The sequence below is a fragment of the Stegostoma tigrinum genome, chromosome 4 (genome assembly GCF_030684315.1).
Source record: "Stegostoma tigrinum isolate sSteTig4 chromosome 4, sSteTig4.hap1, whole genome shotgun sequence".
In the NCBI taxonomy this organism is placed as follows: domain Eukaryota; kingdom Metazoa; phylum Chordata; class Chondrichthyes; order Orectolobiformes; family Stegostomatidae; genus Stegostoma; species Stegostoma tigrinum.
This window is the reverse complement of record NC_081357.1, coordinates 26,287,406-26,311,777: the sequence shown is the minus strand read 5'-3', so window position 1 is coordinate 26,311,777 and position 24,372 is coordinate 26,287,406. Positions and strand designations below refer to the sequence as shown.

The following is a 24,372-nucleotide window of genomic DNA, read 5'->3' as shown; positions in this document are numbered from 1 at the left end:
TGCCACAGCACAACCACTGAGTCCGTGTTGCCATGCCTCTTAATATTGCCTCATTTGTCACAACATCAATTTTTAAAATTCGCGGGAAAGGCATGGGGGCATTTAGTCATTCTTGTAAATGTGGCTTGCAATTAACTAGGTCCCAATTCTGCACAGGAGGATCTTTACGTACATAAGATTAATAATCTTAAATACCTCATCCGATTATTCACTAAATCAGACGCTGTTTTTAAAAAAAGCGAAAGGAAAGCATCCCCATGAAGTGGCTACGAAGCTGCGAGTCGTGGCCAGCGGCGGCGCTATGTTCGGAGAAGGGAGACAGGGAATGGGCCATCTTGCAGTTTCTTTTTGCACTCCTTTGGAGGCGTCTGGGGGAGGGAGACGTTGGTTGCTCGGATACAGAGGCCTGCTGCTGAACCCTGAATCTCGGTTTTCGGGATTTCCGTCATCTGTTTCCCTCGTTGCGAAGCGGGCAGCAATATTCTGTGGTGAAAACTGTCACAGAGCTTGCACTTCGGGTGGTGAATAATGCTGGGTCCCGCCAGCGCTGACACTGGGCGGAGGAGGAGCGACGACTGGAGGGAATTTTAAAAATCTTCAACAGCCTTTTCTAGTGCATCCATAGAAACCAAACGCAAGGAGCAGCAGCTAATAGAGAGTTGGTTCGATTCTAAATGATATATGCATTTCTGTTCAGTTGTTCGATATCCTGCTTCGCTGAATTCCTCTTTAAAACAAATTTCGTGCCAAAACCTGGTTTGTCTCCTTTTTTTGTTATTTTAGTGAATACATGAAACGAATCAAGCCAGTCCAGCGCCTTTGAAAGTTTCCTTTTTTTTCTCCCCAGGCAGGTTGTGATTTCTGGATCCTGTATTTTAAATTTGAAGGCTTAAACCACCCCCCCCCCCAAAAAAAATGCAGATGCTGGAAATCGCAAACAAAAAGTCTGCCGGTCTGGCAGCATCTGTGGAGAGAGTTCAGAGTTAACGTTTCGGGTCCAATGGCTTTTTGTTTTAAATTTGAAGCGTTTGATTCGTATATGTCGGGAAATCAGTAGTGGGCACGGGCTGCAATAGGTTGGATGATTTCGGTATTTTTGTTCACGTTCTGACGAACGTGGGATTGCTGTGACTCCACTTCTCGACAGTCAGTTGTGCTGCCAGACAGAGAGCCTGCCATTTGGACTCTGCACAAATTTAATATTCTTTTAGAGTTTGTCTTAATACAGTGCCAACCCCTTAACCGTTACACTCATTGAATTTGTGGAATTCAGTGTAGGAAAACAATGAGTCTTTTGAAACATTTTTAAAGTCTGCATTCCCTTTGCCGAAATGCAGTAATCTGCTATCTCAGATGCAATAGCCTAATAAGGGATTTGAAATGTTTTTAAAGGTTGCAGCAGCATGTTTTTTTGTACCATGATGCCCCAACTGTTGAACTGGTGGACTGACAGTTTAGTCACCCTGCAGTGGCCTAAGGAATTAAATGTTTTCATCCCTGAGTTCACCCAAAAGTTTATTTGATTCATCAAATAAAGTTACTGCAATGGATCTTTTGTAAAAGGTAAAGTAAGGTGGTTGGCTAAGCTCAGTTGGCTGGACTGTTGGTTTGTGAAACAAAGTGATGTCAACATCGTACGATGAACGGCTGAGGATCCTGGGATTGCATTCATTAGAGTTTAGAAGATTGAGGGGAGATAGAACATAGAACATAGAACAGTACAGCACAGAACAGGCCCTTCAGCCCACAATGTTGTGCCGACCGTTGATCCTCATGTATGCACCCTCAAATTTCTGTGACCATATGCATGTCCAGCAGTCTCTTAAATGACCCCAATGACCTTACTTCCACAACTGCTGCTGGCAACGCATTCCATTGTCTCACAACTCTCTGTGTAAAGAACCTGCCTCTGACATCCCCTCTATACTTTCCACCAACCAGCTTAAAACTATGACCCCTTGTGCTAGCCATTTCTGCCCTGGGAAATAGTCTCTGGCTATCAACTCTATCTATGCCTCTCATTATCTTGTATACCTTAATTAGGTCTCCTCTCCTCCTTTTCTCCAATGAAAAGAGACCAAGCTCAGTCAACCTCTCTTCATAAGATAAGCCCTCCAGTCCAGGCAGCATCCTGGTAAACCTCCTCTGAACCCTCTCCAAAGCATCCACATCTTTCCTATAATACGGCGACCAGAACTGGACGCAGTATTCCAAGTGCGGTCTAACCAAAGCTTTATAGAGCTGCAACAAGATCTCACGACTCTTAAACTCAATCCCCCTGTTAATGAAAGCCAAAACACCATATGCTTTCTTATCAACCCTGTCCACTTGGGTGGCCATTTTAAGGGATCTACGTATCTGCACACCAAGATCCCTCTGTTCCTCCACACTGCCCAGAATCCTATCCTTAATCCTGTACTCAGCTTTCAAATTCGACCTTCCAAAATGCATCACCTCGCATTTATCCAGGTTGAACTCCATCTGCCATCTCTCAGCCCATCTCTGCATCCTGTCAATGTCCCGCTGCAGCCTACAACAGCCCTCTATACTGTCAACGACACCTCCGACCTTTGTGTCGTCTGCAAACTTGCTGACCCATCCTTCAATCCCCTCATCCAAGTCATTAATAAAAATTACAAACAGTAGAGGCCCAAGGACAGAGCCCTGTGGAACCCCACTCACCACTGACTTCCAGGCAGAATATTTTCCTTCTACTACCTTCTTCTGTTGGCCAGCCAATTCTGTATCCAAGCAGCTAAGTTCCCCTGTATCCCATTCCTCCTGACCTTCTGAATGAGCCTACCATGGGGAACCTTATCAAATGCCTTACTGAAGTCCATATACACCACATCCACAGCTCGACCCTCATCAACTTTTCTAGTCACATCCTCAAAAAACTCGATAAGGTTTGTGAGGCATGACCTACCCCTCACAAAGCCGTGTTGACTGTATTTGATCAAGCCATGCTCCTCCAGATGGCCATAAATCCTATCCCTCAGAATCCTTTCTAACACCTTGCAGACGACAGACGCGAGACTTGCTGGTCTGTAATTGCCGGGGATTTCCCTATTTCCTTTCTTGAAGAGAGGAATTATATTTGCCTCTCTCCAGTCCTCAGGTACGACTCCAGTGGAGAGCGAGGATGCAAAGATCTTCACAAGTGGCGAAGCAATTTCATTTCTCGCTTCCCAAAGCAGCCGAGGACAAATCTGTCCGGGCCTGGCGACTTGTCAATCTTAATGTTTGTCTTGGATTCTCCAGCATCTGCAGTTCCCATTATCTCCAACAGGAAACAATTACTTTTGGCAAGGAAGGTCGAACATGGAGAAGTAGGTGTTCTGTAGCTCATCTTATTTAATTTCAACTACTGCAGAGCTGATCTTTCCAGATTAAGACACAAATTTGAATACAACTTAGGTTGTCATCTTGCAAACATTTAACAATATAAAAACGATAGTGGAAATGTGATCAAATGTCAAGCTGCTAAACCTGTTTAAGGATGTATGTACGAAACTTTTTTTAAAATCAATGACCCAGACTACTATAAATACCTCTGACCATGACAATGGAGGCATTAGTTAAAATACAGAAGTATCAAAGTAATCTATGCATATATTTTGAAGGTGAGATCGTAATATTGATAGACTTAGATTTTCTTTAATCTATTAATTGGATGTGAGCATCTTTGGCAAGGCCAGTTTTTATTTTCCATCCATTTAGAAGTCTGTGACTGACTGTGTTTCAGAATCATTACAGTCCATGTTGGTGTAAGTGCACCCACTGTTCTGTCAGAGAGAAAGATGTAGAATCTAAAAACAGTGACACTGAAGGAATGGCAATACATTTTCAAGTTGTGTGATTTGGAGAAGTACTCACAGATTGTGAGATTCCTGGGGGCCTGCTGGTCTTTGACATTAATGATGATAGGTGCGATGGGTTTAGGCAGAGATATTGAAGATGTTAGGAAGTTGCTGTCATTGGAAACTTGACAAGATGTTGCAGTGCATCTTGTGGATGGTTCTAATAGAAACTTACAAGATAATGCATGGCTTAGAAAGAGTGGCTGCTGGGATGTTGTTTCCGTTAGGCAGGGAGACTAGGACCTGTGGGCACAGCCTTAGAATTAGAGGGGGTAAATTTAAAACGGGAATGAGGAGACATTTCTTCAGCCAGAGAGTGGTGGGCTTGTGGAATTCATTGCCACGGAACGCAGTGGAGGCCGGGACATTAGATGTCTTCAAGGCAGAGATTGATAAATTCTTGCTCTCAAGGAATTAAAGGCTATGGGCAGACTGCAGGGAAGTGGCGTTGAAATGCCCATCTAACAATATGGGCTCAATTCCCACACCAGCTGAGGTTAACGTGAGGGTTTCTCTTTCTCAGCCCCTCCTCTTGCCTGAGGTATGGTGATCCTCTGTTCAACCGTAATTAGTTGTCTTTCTTGAATGAGAAAGGAACCCCGTGGTCTGGTAAGACTATGATGACTTTACCCTTTTATAATGTGTATGAAAAGAAGTGATTTATTTTCTTATTGTCAATAGTTACCTGTTTCAGTTGTGCATATTTGACATTTGTACATGAGGCAGTTTCTTTTTTAAGTGCTTTTCTTTATGTTTTTAGATATCACCTTTACCAGATCCTATCAAACCAGAAGCAAAATACTGGAGATGTTAGAAATCTGAAATTTAAAAAAACACAGAAAATGCTGGAAATCTTTTAGAGACTGTGAACAGTTCAGGCTGATGGCCTCGTATCAGAGTTAAATGTGCAAAACTTGGAGGAAGTGACAAACTTGTAGTATTATTGCTAGATTGTTAATTCAGGGACCCAGATAATGTTCTGGTGATAACAAGGTGCAGAGCTGGATGAACACAGCAGGCCCTAGGCCTGAAACGTCAGCCTTCCTTCTCCTCTGAAAGCTTGGCTTGCTGTGTTCATCCAGCTCTACATCTTGTTATCTCAGATTCTCCAGCATCTGCAGTTCCTACTATCTCTAATGTTCTAGGTTCGACCTAGGTTCGAATCCTGCCATGGCAGATGGTGGAATTATTTGGATTCATTAAATATTTGGAATTAAGAGTCTAATGATGACTGTGAATCCATTATTGATTGTTGGAAAAGCACAGCTGGTTCGCTCATGTCCTTTAGAGAAGAAAATTGCCATCCTTACCTGGTCTGGCATACATGTGACTCCACACCCACAACAATGTGGTGACCTCTTAACGGCCGCCTGAGCAATTAGAGATGGGGCAATAAATGCTGCCTAGCCAGTGAAGCCCTCATCCCATGAATGAATAAAGGAAAAAAAAACGACAATGGCAAAACTAAAGATTGTCAGAATCTAGGAACTAAATTAAAGAATAGGGCCTCAAGTGTTATAATCTCCAGATTACTGTCAAAGCCATGTGCAAATCAGCATGGGGACGCAAGAATAAGGGAAGTAAATGTGTTTAAAAGAGTGGTGCAGGAAAGTGGGGTTCCATTTTATAGGGCACTGGCATCAGTATTGGAATAGGAGGGATCTGTACCATTGGGACGGTCTCCACCCGAACTGAGCTGGGACTAATGTTCTTGCGAAAAGAGTAAATAGGGTGGTCAACAGGACTTTAAATGGGAAAGTTGGGGGGCAGGTGCGAAAGGGTAAAATGCCAAGAAGTAAATTGGCCAATGGGAAACGGAGGAGCAGGTTAAAATCTGTGAGGTGGAATCAACTGCACGGAAAATATGAAAATAAAGGAGAACTCAGGAGAGGCTATTAAAGTCTCCAGCACACAAAATAGGACAGACTGTTTGGAAAGGGTTAGAAATCAAACTTCAGCCAGAGTTTGGTGAATCTATGGAATTCATTGCCAGAGAAGGCTGTGGAGGCCAGGCCATTGAGTATATTTAATTTAGGTTCTCGATTGTCAAGGGGTTCAAGGATTACAGGGTGTAAGTGGGAGAATGGAGTTGAGAAACTTATCAGCCATTATTGAGTGGCAGAACAGACTTGATGGCCCGAATGGCCTATTTTCTGCTCTTGTGTCTTATGGTAATAACAACCTCAACGTGACAGCCCAAATCAAACTTTTTTTAATAGTTCACCCAAGAACCTGTCGGCCATGTGATCAGAGGTAGTAGGCGTCTTCTAGGTTATTGTGTTGTATGTGCATATCACAAACACATCTATTCCTGTCCGTATTTACAAACGTTCCATCTGAGACATGGGTTATAATCAGACCTGGGAACTGTACCAGTGCTAAATATTTGTCTTGGGTCCCTAATCAATAAATAGAGGTCAGGAATCAAATCTGGGACTATACTGCTGTATATATCTCAGTGCGATATTTAGTTACTGGTCAATAATTGGGCCAGATCTTCTAGTTTTTGAATCGGTGAGTGGGTTTGTGACGGAATAAGAACATAGGAAACTTTTTACAGTCCTGTCAAGCATACCTATACGGAAGTAGCTTGGAAAGTTTGTGGCAATTCCATTGGCTCTGGGAGCCTGGCTGATCATCTCTGACTCCGAGTTGGCATCAGAACCTTAAGACAGTTCTGTAGTACTTGCATGAATAGTTACGCATTAAATGATTTAGATTTAAATCTGGTATAATACTTTGAAAAATCACAGTTGACCTAATTCAACGACCACACGCGCACGCGGGCAGGCAGACACGAGTTGAATAATGCAGGAAAATGTCTTAACAGTGCAAAATTGCTAGCTGTACTAGAATTTGGTCTAATGTTCTTTTAGTTCTCTAATTCTGGTCTTTTATGTGTTGCCTCTGAGTTTGGTAACAGGACCTTCAACCACTTCAGTTATTTGGGAACATATGAACATCCTCTCAAATCTTTTTAAAGCCATCTTAAAACACCCTTCTGCAATCAAGCTGCAGGTCAATTTCTATAACACTCCTCAAAGGGTGCTGTCCACTTATTTTATCATACACTCTGGAAAAATACTCAATTTCATAAGCTTTCAATAAATAATGTTTATAACTTCATTCTAAAAGGGATTTTCATCTCTTTAGAGTATGGAATCTCTATCCAAATGTGGCTCCGTAGGAAATCCACTTTCAAGCTTGGAAAACATTTCGTTTACTTCTGTTGCTGTTCAACAGAAGGCAGTGCCTCATGTGACAACCACTGAATCAAGAAACAATGATGAGGCTAATGGGATGAGCCTGGCTGCCAACAGCAAAGGTATATTTACAGATGGAGAAAAGGTGGTTAACATTTGCAGTATTGTTCAAAATATAAGCTGTAGGGGACTATGTTTCAGTAGACTCAAATAATGAGGCAGTACTTTGCATTTCCAGTTTTCTTTTGGATCTGTATCATCATCTTTTATGGCAATAGGTAGCATTGAATTGAAATACAGAATAATATTAATTGACCATCTGTATCTCAACCTTGAACATGCTTACTGACCCAACCTCAACATCCCTCCACAACACAGAATTCCACAGAATCACTACCCTCAGAGGAGAAACCTTCTAACCTCTGTCTTAAATGGGTGACCCTTTATTCTGTTTGCTTTCTTTAACTCATGGGATGTGGATGTCATTGAGCCAGCATTTATTGCACATCACTCGTTGTCCTTGATATGGTGGTGATGAACTGCCTTCATGAAGCACTGTAGTCCATGTTTAAAGTGGAAGGTGTGGTGTCAGCTGCATTCCACCCTTGGCTCACTTATTGTTTTGCACTGCCATGGACTCTTCCGCTACCCAGGTCCCAGTTTCAAAGAAAGCTGGACTGTTGGAATCTGAGTCCCTGGAAACTGAGCTGTTACTTCCCAGGCAGGCAGCACAGCGTTTGCTGTGCAGATCCAAGGAGAATAAACTGAATTGGGACAACTGCTACCTACTTACATTAGAGACACCAGTGGGGAAAAAAAGAACAAAGTCTGAGCAAGGTGGAGAAATTCAGGTAGATGGAAGGGTGGACAAAGGGGTAGGTTTAGAGTGAGGGAATGTTGAGTTAGGTGGACTGAGTAGTATGAAAGGGAAGGCTTGACAGGGGATGGGTTTGAGGGAGCGGCAAGTTGAGTGAATGCGGATTTGGATGCAATTGGAGGGAAGGCCAAAATGAATGGGATTTCATAGGGATAGAGGGAATGGATAGGAGAAGGAAGAACATGGATTTGGAGTGAGATAGTGAGTGAGTGAAGGGGAAGAGATCTGGGAAGGCGGTGTTGCTGAGTGAACGTAATCAGCCCGCACAAACGCAATGTGTGTCGGGGAGTGGAAGGAGAGATTTCTAGGGAAAATGGAGATCTTCACTGAAATCTAAATGAGTATATGAAATAAAACTTCTACAAAGTATTTTGAAAACACATTATTATCATATAGTGTCACTATACCCCTTTTAATGCTGTTGTGTATTGATTAGTTTTATTTTCCATCATGATGATTTTCAATAAATATTTGTTCATGGCTGTGGACTCCCAATCCTAAATCTTCTAGAGAAGATGGTGGTGAGTCTGGAAAATAGTTTGAAGCACTGCTGTAATCCTTTGTTTTGTATTTAAATAAACCAGAGAGGCCATGGCCTGTTTTGATGTGGTCTTTCTGCTGTATCATGTGCACGAACTGCATTGAATGCAGAAATGCTGAGGTCATGTTGGTGAGTTTATACAAATGCATTTTTCCACTGTCTTGATGTTCATGGAAGGTGCACAAAGGGAAAACTACATGTTTTTATTCACTTGAAGTCTAATGATTCCACCCATCTAAAGTGGTCCAAAAGCATTTGTGTTTCACTGCAGATCCTAGAAGTACTGTCATACAACATCTTCCTTGTCACAAATAATTTTGAACGTTGTCTTGTATTATTCTCCCCTCTATTCTGCTTACCAGTTATAAAGCTGACAATAACATTTTCTGTATATTTATTCTCAAAATCCCTTTTAATCAGTACAGCTCCATTAGATCTCCACTTACCTCTCTCTGATCTGAGGGAACACCATTAAGTAAGTTCCTTGCCAAGTTGCAGACATTACTAATCTGACTATGTTGCTGTTCCTTTACCATCACTGAATCAGAATTCTGCAGTTCCCTTCTTAAAATCACTGTGGGAGTCCCTAAGGACTAAGTTATTCAAGAACGCACTCCCAGAACAATTGGGAATAAGCCACAAATGCTGGTTGAGTCAGTGATGCCAACGTCCCATGAACAATTTTTTCTTAAAAGAAAGTTATCATGGCTTCTCAGGTCTATGTCTGGTCTAGTTTAGTCAAAATTACCCATGTGACAACCATCCTGTGACTTTTTCATGTGAGATTAATTCTAAATTTGGACTCTTGGGGAACTAACCACATAATTGAGATCTAAGCTATTTTGCTCTCCAAAAGTCTAGCCTCACTATGAAGTTTTTTTTTCTGTTTCCAGCTATAGTTTTGGCTTTGAAAAATCTTCAGGAGAAGATTCGGTGTTTAGAAGTGGAACGTGCTGAAGCTGAAAAGAAAGTACAAAGTCTGAGCTATGAATGCAGTCAGTACAAACATATACCAGAGCAAGGAAAGAAAAATAACACCAGAATTGAAAAGGGAGCATCTGATGGTGAATATGGTTTTGCTTTGTGCAATTGTTTTGGATTTTAAAATGTTGTTATCACCAACTTCAGCCAAAATCCCAAACAAAGCCATGCTGTGGAATGCAGCCTCATTTTAAAATAAATCTATGGAATAGCTCTGCATGGAAAAGTTGTCATTTAAGGTGCATTCCTATTTGCCCTTGAGAAGGTGCTAATAAGCCACCATCTTCAATTCCTGTATGCGTGATAAAGATACTCATGCAGTTCAGTTAGGCACTGCATAAAAGGTCAGTCTGTGCCTGTGTTCTTCACATAATCTGCTCCTAATTTCAATTTTAACACTGCCAACAGCTGTGCAGTGAAAATTAGCAAAGAAGAGTGAAAAAAGAAACAGTGACGGACAATACCAACAATCTGCAGACACTATGGTTTTATTAGATCCTTCCTCTGAGAAGCTGGAATAGTCTCTCTTTTCACCATTCCCATTTTTCCTGTCAGTGAACCCGGACCCCTTCTAGAGTTCCCTTATTATCTGTCCCCATTGGGAAGGCAGACAAGATGATCTGCTCCTGAAATTCTAACAGTTCTACCCTTCAGATGAGATGTCTGAAGCTGAGAATGCTAATTTTCTTTTCAAAGTTTGTGAGATTTGCCATTTTTCCTAATGCCTCTTATTATGTAGTGTCAGTGGTTTGTTGTTACGTGGTAACTGATCACATATGTGAGATGAGATTTACAGATATTGAGGAAGAGGAGTATTCTTCACTTTTACATACTTCTTAAAAGCTACTCTCATATGACCTGTTCTTTATTTATTTTATTATTTTTGTGAGTACCATGTCAATGCTGATGAATCAAGTGGTCAAACTGCTGCTGATTCCCTGTGGCTAGCAACCCAACCTTCTGCCTTTTGCAAATATTTGACAGCAGCAGCTAGGACATTCCAAAACCATAAGAAATAGGAACTGATGTAAACCATTCAATAAATTAATTACTAATTTAATTGTAGCCTTAATTCCATTTTCCTACCTAACCCTGATCTGTTTAATTCAGTCTTGAATATATTCAACAATCCAGCTTCCACTCCTTTCTGGTGAAGCAAATTCCAAAGACTATGACTCATTTAAGAAAAAAAATTCCTCCTCATCTCCTTAAATGGGAAACCCCATATTGTGAAACTGTGCCTCTAGTTCTCGTTCTAATTCTCAGCATCTTGCGTTTCAATAAGATCAGCTCTCATTCTTCTAAACTGCAATAAGAATAAGTCCAATTGACCTAATTCCAGGATTCAGCCTAGTGAACTTTTTTCTGAACTGCATCTAATACAAGTAAATTCCACTTTAAAAAAAATTAAGGAGACCAAAACTGTTCATGATCTCTGGGTATAGTCTCAAAGGTTTTCTGTGCCATAACAAGAAATTCCTACTTCTATACTCCATTCCCCTTGAAATAAAGGTCACTACTCTGTTTACTTCCCTAATTACTTGCTGACTTCTTGTGATTCTTGTATAAGAACAGCCTGATAACGCCAGAAAAAAAATTGACAATCTGCCTTCATTTAAATAAAATTCAGCAAAATTGTCTCTGCCAAAATGGATAACTTCACATTTTCCCACATTATAGTTTCATCTGCCAAACTTCAATCAACTCCATTAACCTAGCTCTTCTGTTGCTTTGTGCACTAGTTGCATCTTGCTCACAACTTGCTTTGCCACCTAACTTTGTATCATTGGCAAATTTGGCCCCAGTACATTTGAACCCTTCATCCCAGTCCCTTGTGAGGGAATTCTTGAAGGGCAGTTAATGGTTTGTATGTTAACCACAAGCTTGAGACTAGAAACAACTCAGAATGTTTGTTGTTTTTTTTTGTCTGATACCTTGCTGCGCAAGATTATGGAAATTGTCATACACCTGCCAGATAAGACCCAATGAAATAGGAGCAGGGCTAGGCCATCTGTCCCTCAAGCCTGCTCTGCCATTCAATAAGATTGCAGATTCTTTATGTCCTCATTGCAGCATGCAGTCCCATCTATCATTGTATTAACAGAAAATTTGGATAATTTGCACTCTGACCCCTCCTTCAAGTCCTTAATGTAGACAGTAAATAATTAAAGTCCTAGGATTGATTCTTGTGACTCCTGCTAGTTACATCTTTCTGTATATTGTCCAGTCCTTAATCCATGCTAACACATTATCCATGAGCTTCAATCTTGTGCATTTATCTTTTATGTGGTACCTTACCAAATGCCTTCTCACTACGTCTACTGGTTCCCCTTAATCAACTGTGCTTGCTATATCCTCAAAGAATTCCAGGAAAATTGTCAAACATGACTGTGTTTTTAGATGAAATACTTGTGGAATGTTTTGCATAAGAGTTCACAAGTTGCTGAGGCCAGCTTTTGTACAGTTAGCAGGCAGGGAGTAGACTGTAAGTTTATAACCGCATCCAAGGGCTGTCATTCACCATGAAAATCAATGGATTGGATCTGTAACTAGTAGAGATGATACTAAAGTATAGCCACATGTGGAATAATAATAATAATAATATTATGGATCAAAGGAAGTGATATTGATAATTTGGTAGAATTGGAGGTGGGAGGCAATCACTGATGTGAGTAACTAGCGCACATTTTTTTATTTAGAAAAACAGGAATAATTGCATTTTGATGGAGGTTAAGTGATGTGGAAGGATAGAGCAATTTGGGAGTTTGGCTTCTCAAAATCTCTGAAAGCACCACCTAAAATGGATAAGCATATAGAAAATGTCAATGGAATGCGGAGTTTCTTGGCTAGGGTTATAGAATATAACAATCAGTATTTGTTAACATTAAGGAGGGATTGAACAGAAGAAGTAAACATTCTTTTTCCAGTGGTAAAGGGTGATACAGATTGAATGGGATTTAGAACAGAAACCAGGAGAAACATTTTACCTGTGATAATGGGAACTGCAGATGCTGGAGAATCCAAGATAATAAAATGTGAGGCTGGATGAACACAGCAGGCCCAGCAGCATCTCAGGAGCACAAAAGCTGACGTTTCGGGCCTAGACCCTCTCTGATGAAGGGTCTAGGCCCGAAATGTCAGTTTTTGTGCTCCTGAGATGCTGCTGGCCCTGCTGTGTTCATCCAGCCTCACATTTTATTATCTTGGAAACATTTTACCTAGTGTGTTGTGAGGCTAAGCAGTGTATGATTGGAATTGGTCAATGAAGCAGGAATCGTGGTGGTTTTTAAGAACAAGGTAGATATGTAGTTGAATGATGGGGATAAGGAATTGGGCCACTGCTCTTGTGGACCATTAAACCCAATACTGATATGATGATTGATCCGATTCTCTGTTGTAATTCTGTGGTAGATATCAGGCAGGAGCTATGCTTTAAACTGGTGACATCATATCCCTGATGAGGCATAGCCACTCTCCAGGCATAAGGAAGGTAAAACAAAAATATTGAAGATTTGAGGGAGGTTGAGAAATCGAATGGCTCATTAAAGAATTAAACAAAACCCTGTATTTGAACCAATTCTAGATAACTTTAATTATTGCTCTTTATTCAGAACTTGCTGTTCAGCTGGCAAATGTTGAAGACCGTTGCTCACTTTTGGAGAAACAGCTAGAATACTTGAGGACGATGGTGGACCATACAAAAACTGAGAAAAACATTTTATTGGAGAAACAGGTGACTATGCTAAATTACGATTCTCTTTATTTGGGTTATGCATGGTATCTGTTGTTTAAAAATAAAAATGCCTTTGTGTGCATGCAGAGCCATATTGCCTACACCAGTAGCATGTGATATTACTCCCACAACTAATTGCACCCTATACATTGGATCCTGAGTAGTTTCCTGGCTGTCTTACAAGCTGTCTGGAAGTGTACATCTGCTGTCGTTTGTCATTTAAAATCAGTAGACAGGATGTATATTATGAATGAAAACAAAGTTGCTGGAAGAGCTCAGAGGTAATGTGAACTGCAGATGCTGGAGAATCCAAGATAGCAAAGTGTGAAGCTGGATGAACACAGCAGGCCAAGCAGCATCTCAGGAGCACAAAAGCTGACGTTTTGATGAAGGGTCTAGGCCCAAAACGTCAGCTTTTGTGCTCCTGAGATGCTGCTTTGCTGGAAGAGCTCAGCTGATCTGGTAGCATATGTGAAGAAAAAATTCAGTTAAAGATTTGGGTCCGGTGACCCTACCTCAGAACTGATGGTGGCTGGAAAAGCATCAGTTTGTATAGAAAATAGGGAGAGTGGGTGGGATAGGGAGTAAACAATAGGAAAGAGCCTGAAGGGGGAGGGGGAGAGAGAGAAGAATAGTTGGACAGACAAAGGAGTTGCTAATGATCAGGCTGGGAGGATGAATACTTGTTAATGGGGACTGTGAGTGACTAAAAACAAGTGGAGTGTAGTGGCAGGCTGTGTGATAACAGGGCCAAGATAGTAGTGGGAGAACGGTAACAAATTTTTGTGGGAAGCCAAATTTGAGGAGGATGATCCTGAACCTTCCCAGTTTTCAGAGTTCAAGGCCTTTGTGAGGCTGAAGAAGGCCATTTACAGAAACTGCTGCTGATCTCTAGCCTATTTTTATTTTGTCTTGCTGTGACGATCATGTCCTCTGTGCCTGTTAATGTACATAATTTGCATTGTAATTCTGGTAGGAGGTCTTCAGCTGCTGGGAGGGGCAATTGGGAATCTGACATCTGCGCTCACTTATGGCCTTATTTCATTCTGTCACATAATTATCCACAAGTTACTTAAAACATGAAATGGGCTTTGCCCCTCATCACTACTTGTGTCCAAAGTATTCCATGCTCCAAAAGCTCTCTACATGAAAACATTGCTCCTGACTTCTCTCCTGATCTTCAGTGACTTCATAAATTGATGAAACTTTGTTACTGTTTCTAACAGAAGAAAGTAGTTTTGTATTGTATTTTGTATTTGAGGTATACAAGATAATGAGAGGCATAGATAGAGTTGATAGCCAGAGACTATTTCCCAGGGCAGAAATGGCTAGCACGAGGGGTCATAGTTTTAAGCTGGTTGGTGGAAAGTATAGAGGGGATGTCAGAGGCAGGTTCTTTACGCAGAGAGTTGTGAGAGCATGGAATGCGTTGCCAGCAGCAGTTGTGGAAGCAAGGTCATTGGGGTCATTTAAGAGACTGCTGGACATGTATATGGTCACAGAAATTTGAGGGTGCATACATGAGGATCAATGGTCGGCACGACATTGTGGGCTGAAGGGCCTGTTCTGTGCTGTACTGTTCTATGTTCTATGTTCTATGTATTGTCTCCATCAAAACACTTCAGAATTTTTGAACCTTCTGTTGGACCTTTTTTCTTGAAGAATCATTTGCTTTTCATTAGGTCAGTCGTTGACTGAGATCATCCACTGAGTTGGTATCCAGTATATTGCCATATGCTGCAAACTCTATTAGTTTTATTGAATGTTTATCAGATACCTGTGCAAGCAGATTTCTCCATCAGTATGAGATGGTTAAGCATATTTGAATGTAATCATTTTATTATCCAATGTTTCATAATAATTATCTCAAAATAAATCATACACTTTGACCTCTAGACCTCACTGCAGATGGATAGGCACTGGAACCATGCAGAACTGCAATCAAAGCTTGAAAAACTGGAAATCCTAGAACAAGAGTGTCTAAAGGTCAACGCAACACAGACCAGAGCTGAAGTAAGTAATGTATTTTAATTTAAAGTCCAACAACGATAAATAGGAACCAAATTGATAAACACTTTTTAAAAATCATTTTTCATTCCTTAAACTAATATTGGCAAATTCCAAAGTTAGCAAGGGTTACCTCATTGCTGTCAATCACCTGCAAGTGAAGAGTTTTGCCTGAAGTTCGGAGAAAAGTACCATAATATTTGAATATTCAAAGCACTTTATGTAGTAATAGAAGTTGTTGTAAGATTTAGAAACGGGTGAGTATTTACAAAGTTACCTGCGTTTACAAATGCACTGTTGGCAGCATCCAGTTGAAGAAGGTCAGCTCTTTTTCAACAATGCTTATCCGAAGTTTTTCAGTTGTTAAGACACTGAAAAATGTAGATCTCTACATATGGACTTTCATCAGGTATTATTTGTTTTTCCACAAAGTTTAGGAAGCATTTTTATAAATTTGATTGACATAACTTGAGCACTGGCCTCTTGGTGTACCAACTGCCAACATATAAATAGCAATTTATATTAGCAGGTGATGGCCAAGTGGTATTATTGTTAGACTATTAATCCAGAAAGCCTGCTGAGGTTCAAATCCACCACAGCAGATGATGGAATCGGAATTCCAAAAAAAAAGACTAATTAACAATCTATTGATCACCGTGAAATCATTGCCGATTGTTGGAAAAACCCATCTGGTTCACTCATCTGCTGCCTTCACCTGGCCTGGCCTACATGTGACTCCAGATCCACAGCAAAGTTTTTGACTCTCAGCTAGCCTTTGAAATGGCCCAGCAAGCTACTCGGATGTACCAATCACTACAAAAACTCAAAGAAATGAAACTGGACGGATCACCTGCCTTTGACCAAGGCACAGGAAAAGACAACGGCAGAAACAGCCCTGTCGACCATGCCAAGTCCTCCTCACTAACATATGGGGCTAGTACCAAAATTGGGAGAGCTGTCTCACAGACTAGTCAAGTAACAGCCTGACATAGTCATATTCTACAACAGCAGGCCAGAAGCTGGGAATGCTGCAGCAAGTAACTCATCTCCTGATTCCTCAAAGCCTGTCCACCATCTACAAGCCACAAGTCAGGAGTATGATGGAATACTCCCCACTTGCCTGGATGAGTACAGCCCCAACAACACAAGAAGCTTGACACCATCCAGGAGGCTTGATTGGCATTACATCCACAAGCATTCACTCCCTCCACCAGTGATGCTCAGTAGCAGCAGTGTGTACTATCTACAAGATGCACTGCAGAAGTTCACCAAAGATTCTCAGACAGCACATTCCAAACCCACGACCACTTCTATCTAGAAGGACAAGGGCAGCAGGTATATGGGAACACCGCCGCCTCCAAGTCCCCCTCCAAGTCACTCACCATGCTGACCTGTAAATATATTCCTTCACTGTTGCTGGGTCAAAATCATGGAATCCCCTCCCTAATAGGTTTTAGGGTCAACCCATAGCTGGAGGACTGCAGTGGTTCAAGACGGCAGCTCACCACCATTTTCTCATGGGCACCCAGGGATGTGCAAGAAATGCTGGCCAGCAAGGGACGCCCACATCCCACAAATGAATTTTAAAAAATGACAGGCTTGAGTTTGTAGTTGAGATTCATGCACAATCCTGTGTGAATAAGCAGGATGCCGAAACACACTTAGAACGCCCTTGACCGCGTCTCCCGCATTTCCCGCGACACATCCCTCACACCCCGCCCCCGCCACAACCGCCCCAAGAGGATCCCCCTCGTTCTCACACACCACCCTACCAACGTCCGGATACAACGCATTATCCTCCGACACTTCCGCCATTTACAATCCGACCCCACCACCCAAGACATTTTTCCATCCCCACCCCTGTCTGCTTTCCGGAGAGACCACTCTCTCCGTGACTCCCTTGTTCGCTCCACACTGCCCTCCAACCCCACCACACCCGGCACCTTCCCCTGCAACCGCAGGAAATGCTACACTTGTCCCCACACCTCCTCCCTCACCCCCATCCCAGGCCCCAAGATGACATTCCACATTAAGCAGAGGTTCACCTGCACATCTGCCAATGTGGTATACTGCATCCACTGTACCCGGTGGGGCTTTCTCTACATTGGGGAAACCAAGCGGAGGCTTGGGGACCGCTTTGCAGAACACCTCCGCTCAGTTCGCAACAAACAACTGCACCTCCCAGTCGCAAACCATTTCCACTCCCCCTCCCATTCTCTTGATGACATGTCCATCATGGGCCTCCTGCACTGCCACAATGATGCCACCCGAAGGTTGCAGGAACAGCAACTCATATTCCGCCTGGGAACCCTGCAGCCATATGGTATCAATGTGGACTTCACCAGTTTCAAAATCTCCCCTTCCCCCACTGCATCCCTTAACCAGCCCAGTTCATCCCCTCCCCCCACTGCACCACACAACCAGCCCAGCTCTTCCCCCCCACCCACTGCATCCCAAAACCAGTCCAACCTGTCTCTGCCTCCCTAACCGGTTCTTCCTCTCACCCATCCCTTCCTCCCACCCCAAGCCGCACCCCCAGTTACCTACTAACCTCATCCCACCTCCTTGACCTGTCCGTCTCCCCTGGACTGACCTATCCCCTCCCTACCTCCCCACCTACACCTTCTCCACCTATCTTCTTTACTCTCCATCTTCGGTCCGCCTCCCCCTCTCTCCCTATTTATTCCAGTTCCCTCCCACCATCCCCCTCTCTGATGAAGGGTCTAGGCCCGAAACGTCAGCTTTTGTGCTCCTGGGATGCTGCTTGGCCTGCTGTGTTCATCCAGCCTCACATTTTATTATCCAGTTTTTGTTCTCTTCTTTACCAAAGAAACACAAGATGACCATATTTTAAAAGGAGGTTTTTTTCCAGTGTAACTTTCTGTTGTGATGTGTTCAGTTTTAATTTCTATCACTTTTAGATTGCTATAAATGTCTTTCAATTATAGAAGAAAATTTATGAACTGGAACAGAAACTTCAGGAAGAAGAACATCAGCGTAAGCTTATACAAGATAAAGCAGCTCAGGTGAGTGGAGAAAAACTGACACTTCATACTAATTTTTGATTAGAAGTTAAGTAGATTGGGCATGTACTCATTGGAATACCAAAATAAAAGATAGTTCTCCTTAATGGGAGAGTCTAGGACTAGGAGGCAGAGTTGCTAAGTAAGACCTTGCACATTTAAGACAGATGAGGAATTTCATCTTGCAGAATGTAGTGAACCTGTTGAGTTATTACCACAGATGGCTGTTGAGGCTGTGTCAGCACGTCCATTCAAGACTGAGACGGACAGATTTTTAATCAGTAAGGGAATTGCGGGTTGTGGGGCAAAGGCAGGAAAATGGAGCTGAGGATTATCAAATCAGCATCATCGAATGTTGGAGCAGACTCAAGTGGGCTAAATAGCCTGCCTCTGCACCTTTGTCTCACGATTAGCCCTCATAAGACAGTCCCTCCATACCTGGTATCAGCCTAGTGAACCTTCTCTGGACTGCCTCCAACATATTAATGTCTTCCCTTAGATGAGGGACCCAGAACTAATTATAATATACCAGCTAGGGTCTGTCTAGTGCCTTGTATAGTTTTAGAAAAAATCTCTCTACTTTTATACTCTACTCCTTTTCAAATCAAGGTCAACATTCCGTTTACCTTCCCTCGTACCCACTGCGTCTGGATTCTAGCTTTTTATGAATCGGGGATGTGGGGTCCAAAATCCTCTGTTCTGTAATTTGTTGCAGTCTTTCTCCTTTTAAATAATATTCAGCTCTGCTGTTCTTCCTTTTAAAGTGCATGACCTCACATTCATGCACAAAGTATGTATCTGCCATGTTTTACTCCATTCACTTAACCATCATATCTCTGCAGACTGTCTAGCTCAGCATCATCACTTGCATTCCTATCAATTTTTGTGTCATGACAAACTTTGCCAGTTTTTCTGATTTGCAGTGTTTGTAGTTTTTTGCTTTGATCTTTTTTATTTACTGTTTATAAAGTCATCTATGCACAGAATGATTGTGATATGATACTTAAAAATAACTCGTATGTGTAAAAATCCATGAGGTTTTATATTTTTAAAAGTTCTGATATTCCCCTCTTTCTTTTGTACAATTTTTTTATTTCTGTAAATTTGTAATGCTTCTTTCTGTAGTAGAACTGTTGAAGTGTAAAGAATGAAAACTTTCAACAGAACAATTATTCCAATTGTTTTTCTTTTCTGTTAATTTGAACAAGGCTGACTCAACATGTGCATTAATGGATGCGGCTGTGAAAGGGGAAGACTGGACCAGATTAGGGTGGGTGGTGTTTCCTTCCACCCCTTCGCCAGTCCCCACTGCCCCATCTGTAATAAGTTTTCACAGCCATAATCATATGTGTCCTATATCTAATGACTTGTTAAAGGGTTAACTTGGGCTTTGCCGTGCTAAGCCAGGTGCTGATATGCACCTTGCTGAGTTAAGGTGTTGGTCTGATGGATTGAGTTTTGAAAAACAAACTGTGGTGATATAAGGTCCTTTCCTCATTGCTAGGTGGAGGGACCTAAAGGTCTTTGATTCAAAATTACTTTGATTTCAAATCTTTTTGCTAATGTTGAAAGTTTCTCAATCATATTGTTTTCAGCTTTTGGGAATTATTAATGTCATGCACCTTTCTCATTCTAGTTTTCATGGCTTATGCTTTGCTTTATTTATAATAATCCTTTTGGGCTTTGTTAACAAAAATAATGCACTGAGCAGAAATTAAATTATTTCATAAGTCATTGAAATGTTCCTATGCTCTAAGTAAAAGTGGCTCTGAATGAGAAATTTATGGCTACGTGCATTTGAGTTTTCTATTAGGAGTACTTTGTCATGCCACAGCTCAATTTTTTTTGAAGAGATATTTCGTGTGTGCTATGTACGGGGGGGCTCTGCTATAATGTGATAGTAGCATTCTTGCGCAACATTGCGTTATAGAAAATTGCACCACAGAACTAACAGGGCCTGTGGGAAAAGCAAGGTTAGAACACCAAAAATTATCGCTCAAAAATCGCTCCAAAGCCTAACACAAAGGATAGCACAATTTGAATAAATCTTTAATTCAAATCTAATAATGAAATTATAGTAAATTTAACACCTTATCTTGGGGGGGACAAAAAAGGTTAAGATGGCTTCATGGGGGAGGAGGTTTTGACATTGCGCTGTACTTAATGCAGGGTCTGCGGGTGGTCGTCGTCATCTTCATCTTCAGATGCTGTAGTGGTTGCAGGGTTAGGGCAGAAAATAGTTAATGTAGAAAGTGGTTCATTGTTTTCTGACTTTCTTGGGGGTTGGCTTAAAAAAGACATCCAGTTTTTGCAGCTTTGCCCTTTATAAACAGCTTCTTCATGAAAGAAGATAGGGGCCAGATAAGACCTTATTCCATGAACTGCTATCCTGTTGCATTCTGCATTGTAATTGTTGACCTCCAGGAGTTGTAACTGCTTCTCAATTTCCATCAGGATAGGAGATAAAACAGAAGTGAAGAGCTCTAGTGGTTCTGCATCCTGGACTGTTTCATCTCCAGCTTCCACTCTCCTCCCTCCGTGACAGGTTGTCAATAGATCAGCTATAGAATGGTCTTCACAGTGGCACTCAAGCAGCTCTTCAAGTCCTCACTGTCCACTCTTCAAATCTAACTGGCTTTGCAAGATCAACATCATGTTCTTTGATTCTTGGGAGCTCCTTTGACTGATCAAAGGTTTTAAAATCTTGAAAGAAATCTGGGAGTAGCTTCTACCAAATTGCATGCAAGCATTCCTTACTGACATCACCCCAGGCCTCCACGATAGTGTCAATTGCATTCTTGATGTTAAAGCTCTTCGAAAATTGAAGAGCACTATCCTTATCCCCCTCAGTGGCTGCAATCAACCCTTAAATGTGCACCTTAAATAATATGCTTTAAAAGCTGCCATTGCACCCTGGTCCATGGGTTTTAGGAGAGAGGCTGTGTTTGGGTGTAGAATAGCTCTTTGATGTTTTCAGAAAGCTTACCAATGGTGGGAGGATAGCTTGGTGCATTACCTAGGATGAGGAGAATCTTGAAACCCAATTTTTTTCCTGCAATACTTTCTAAAAATATCTTCCAAAACATCATAATTCAGGTCACTGATGAAATTGCATTATATCCAACACAAGTTCGCGTTTTGAAATAGCGTTTTCCCCCATTTGTCAGTCGTGTTATAGCCACTTGCACTGCTGGCACAGGCATTATAGCAGAACTCCTTGTAGTACCATTTGCAAACATGCAGTTTTTGTTTAATAATTGTTAAACTGGAACTAAAAAGAATTGAAGATTTATTTAGAATGTTGCAAAATCCTCAAGATTTACTGATGTGTCATTATCTAGATACAAAAACATTCAATTATATACTTAAACTTATTTTTATTACCTTTGCAAATTTTTGAAAATTCTTCATGGGACGAACTGGTATGTTTATAATGTTTAGGTAATAGTGCCCAATTTAAATCTAGACTGTCAAAAGTATTGCAAAAGATTTGAGCATTTTAGGAACTACTTTTAATACTTGTGTCTCTTTCCAGCTTCAGACTGGACTTGAAATAAACAGAATACTTTTGGGATCATGCTCTGTAAAGAAAAAAAAGAAAATCAAGAAAAGGAAAGACATTATGAAGGTGAGAGGGAGCAGTGACTGAAATAATTTGTAAATAAAGGCAACTGTTACTGCATTTTTATAGTTTCAATTTCAAGAAAGTCTTTATAAATTATTCTCACACTTTTAGATATTCCCTATGCAATGTCCTGTACAAGGACAGAAAATAGATTCTTATTTATTTCCAGATTATAAATCTATAAATTTTAAGTTTTATTTTTGAAGTGACTAGCTATGTTGCTCAGCTTGGTAGAATTTTCTTCTCAATATTGAGGCAGAAACAAAAATACACAGGTGCATCATTTAGTTCTGGTGACTGATTTGCTGGTGCCATTTTGACTACTTGTGATTTTTGCTTAGATATGGAAGGCAGGGTTCAGCAACCTGCCAATTCCGCTCAGTCTCAATAGACAATAGGTGCTGGAGTAGGCCATTCGGCCCTTCGAGCCAGCACCACTATTCATTATGATCATGGCTGATCATCCACAATCAGTTTAATTAGCTTAATTGCTATGTTATTGAGGGCTTTTGTCCTTTGTGAGTATTCATGAGTGCTACAATGGCTCTGAAACAGGCCAAATAGATACAAGTGGCAACAGCGAATTGAGCCAGTCATGGCTGTACCATTCGTTTTGGTGGGTCCACCAAAGGGTGCACAGCTGAATGTGACGCTCAGCCATTGTAATGCTGTTACCATTAGATGAGCCAATGTAGGGGACCAAGTGGTCTGCTAATGTAGGCATTGTAACCTTTCATGGATTATGAGAATTTATAGAGGGGAGACCCATTAAACATTGTGACTGCAAACAGAGCAGTAGTTGGGCATGTGATTAAATAAATGATGACATTCAGCATCTGCAGGAACTGATGCAGAGCAACAAAGGTCATCCTGTTAGCACATTTTGCTAAGAATGAAGCAACCTGAAAATGAGAGAGCATTACTACTGAAGAAGAGTTGCACCTATCTCTCAAGTGACAGCACAAATTGCAACTCAAAGATCACTGCCTGTTTGTACTTTCAAATAAATGTGGCTTTGCAGGCATACAGAGTATGGATTTGTCTCCATCTCTGGGTTCCAGCAATTGCAGAGCACCATTTAATAGCAACCATGTGACTATCAAGACACTGAATGAGCAGCCAGTGAGTTTCATTAACTGGGAGGGATTTAGCTTGTATATAAGAAGAGATTGCAGCCCGTGCTCAATAATCTGTCAGCTCCATTGACTGCTTCATTATACAGCACTACTGAGTGCCACAGCTCTTCATGCTATTACCGGAACCACATGAATGTATTCTGGGGGAACCTGAGACAGAACCATAGAAGTGTTTTCGCAAAAGCAATCTGCTCACAAGACTACCATTGAGCACATCATCAGGCTTCTGAAGGTTTAATTCCAGTACTCTACAGTCATGGTGTGCCTTTGCATATATTTGTGCAAGAATCTTGAAAAGGATGGGCCAAACGATCGTCTCCTGCGTTGTAAATTCTGAGTCTGAGATGGAATGGGAGGGAGATGCAGAGCATTATGATACTTTTCCTATGCATGGGAGGTAGCTGAAATTGACTCAGGTCAAAGCTGTCATCAGGATAGCTTGAACTACATTATATCTGATGTTGACACATTTCACCAGAGCAGTAGTCATTCAGCAGGATAATATGCACTTATCACTCCCTTTGCCTCTGTGAGAAAACGTCAATTAAATACACAACCTTGAAATAATTCATTCTTGCAGGCAATGTTGGCTACTCTTCACTGTCTTGGTGTTTTCAAGTTTTAAGTTCAAAGACCATGCCTTCCCCTCCCATTTCTTCCATGCTTATCATTAAAGAATTAAGTTCAGATATCTAGGATCATTCCTCGTTATGCATGCATTAATTTAGTAATAATAATAACAAGTAAAATTATCCCAGTGAACCACTCTGTGATAACTTGCATGGTGGCTTTCACTCTTAGCTATTTCTGGGTGTTTTCCTTGTGGCCTTTGACTAGATGGAGGCAAATGTCTCCTATGGTTGACATGCTTTTGCAGCAATGTCTGTGGGGTGAATTCTAGGGGCCCCTGTCACATGCACCTTACTGTGTACTTCAGAGGAACCAAAGATATAAATTATGTCCTTCTAAAGGATGGTACTGTGACCTCTGTGACTGTTACAGCTGTTGGGCACTGTGTATTTGCACCTGTGATTGCTAAAGAGCATTGTGCGCATTATGTGCATGTCACTGCACTATTCCTGCATACACTTAAAAGAGTCACTGCATGTGACTCTCAATGAAGAAGTTTAGTGTTTTGAGACAATGCACTATGTTAGTGTTTTATCACATGGGTGGAGTCATGCATTTTAAGCCCAAGACTTTGAACCTCTTCAATGTGTGTGCACACACATCTAAGACTTCTGATTAAAATAGTGTAGTTGCTTGTTATTCTAAAGGTCCTGTGCCTGCATACAACTGAGCATGTCTGTCCTTCATACTGCAAGGTTGAATACCCACAGCTGTCTCTCCTTCCACCTCTATCACTTCCACTATTTTGTATACGCC

At 41.4% G+C, this 24,372-nt stretch overlaps 1 protein-coding gene across 7 annotated transcripts in view; it reads left to right on the top strand.

Annotated features, from left to right (window-relative positions):
* cep57l1 (centrosomal protein 57, like 1) overlaps nt 1-24,372 on the top strand; it is a 44,918-nt gene that overhangs the window by 6,223 nt on the left and 14,323 nt on the right. The window contains exons 1-8 of one of the 7 annotated variants that reach the window (XM_059645230.1): nt 369-658; nt 3,112-3,329; nt 7,014-7,185; nt 9,375-9,545; nt 13,074-13,195; nt 15,092-15,208; nt 18,151-18,228; nt 21,761-21,853. In XM_059645230.1, the coding sequence (XP_059501213.1) occupies nt 3,240-3,329; nt 7,014-7,185; nt 9,375-9,545; nt 13,074-13,195; nt 15,092-15,208; nt 18,151-18,228; nt 21,761-21,853 (843 nt within the window). In that variant the 5' untranslated portion in view covers nt 369-658; nt 3,112-3,239. The other 6 variants (XM_059645234.1, XM_059645235.1, XM_059645232.1 and 3 more) reach the window with 6 other exon arrangements.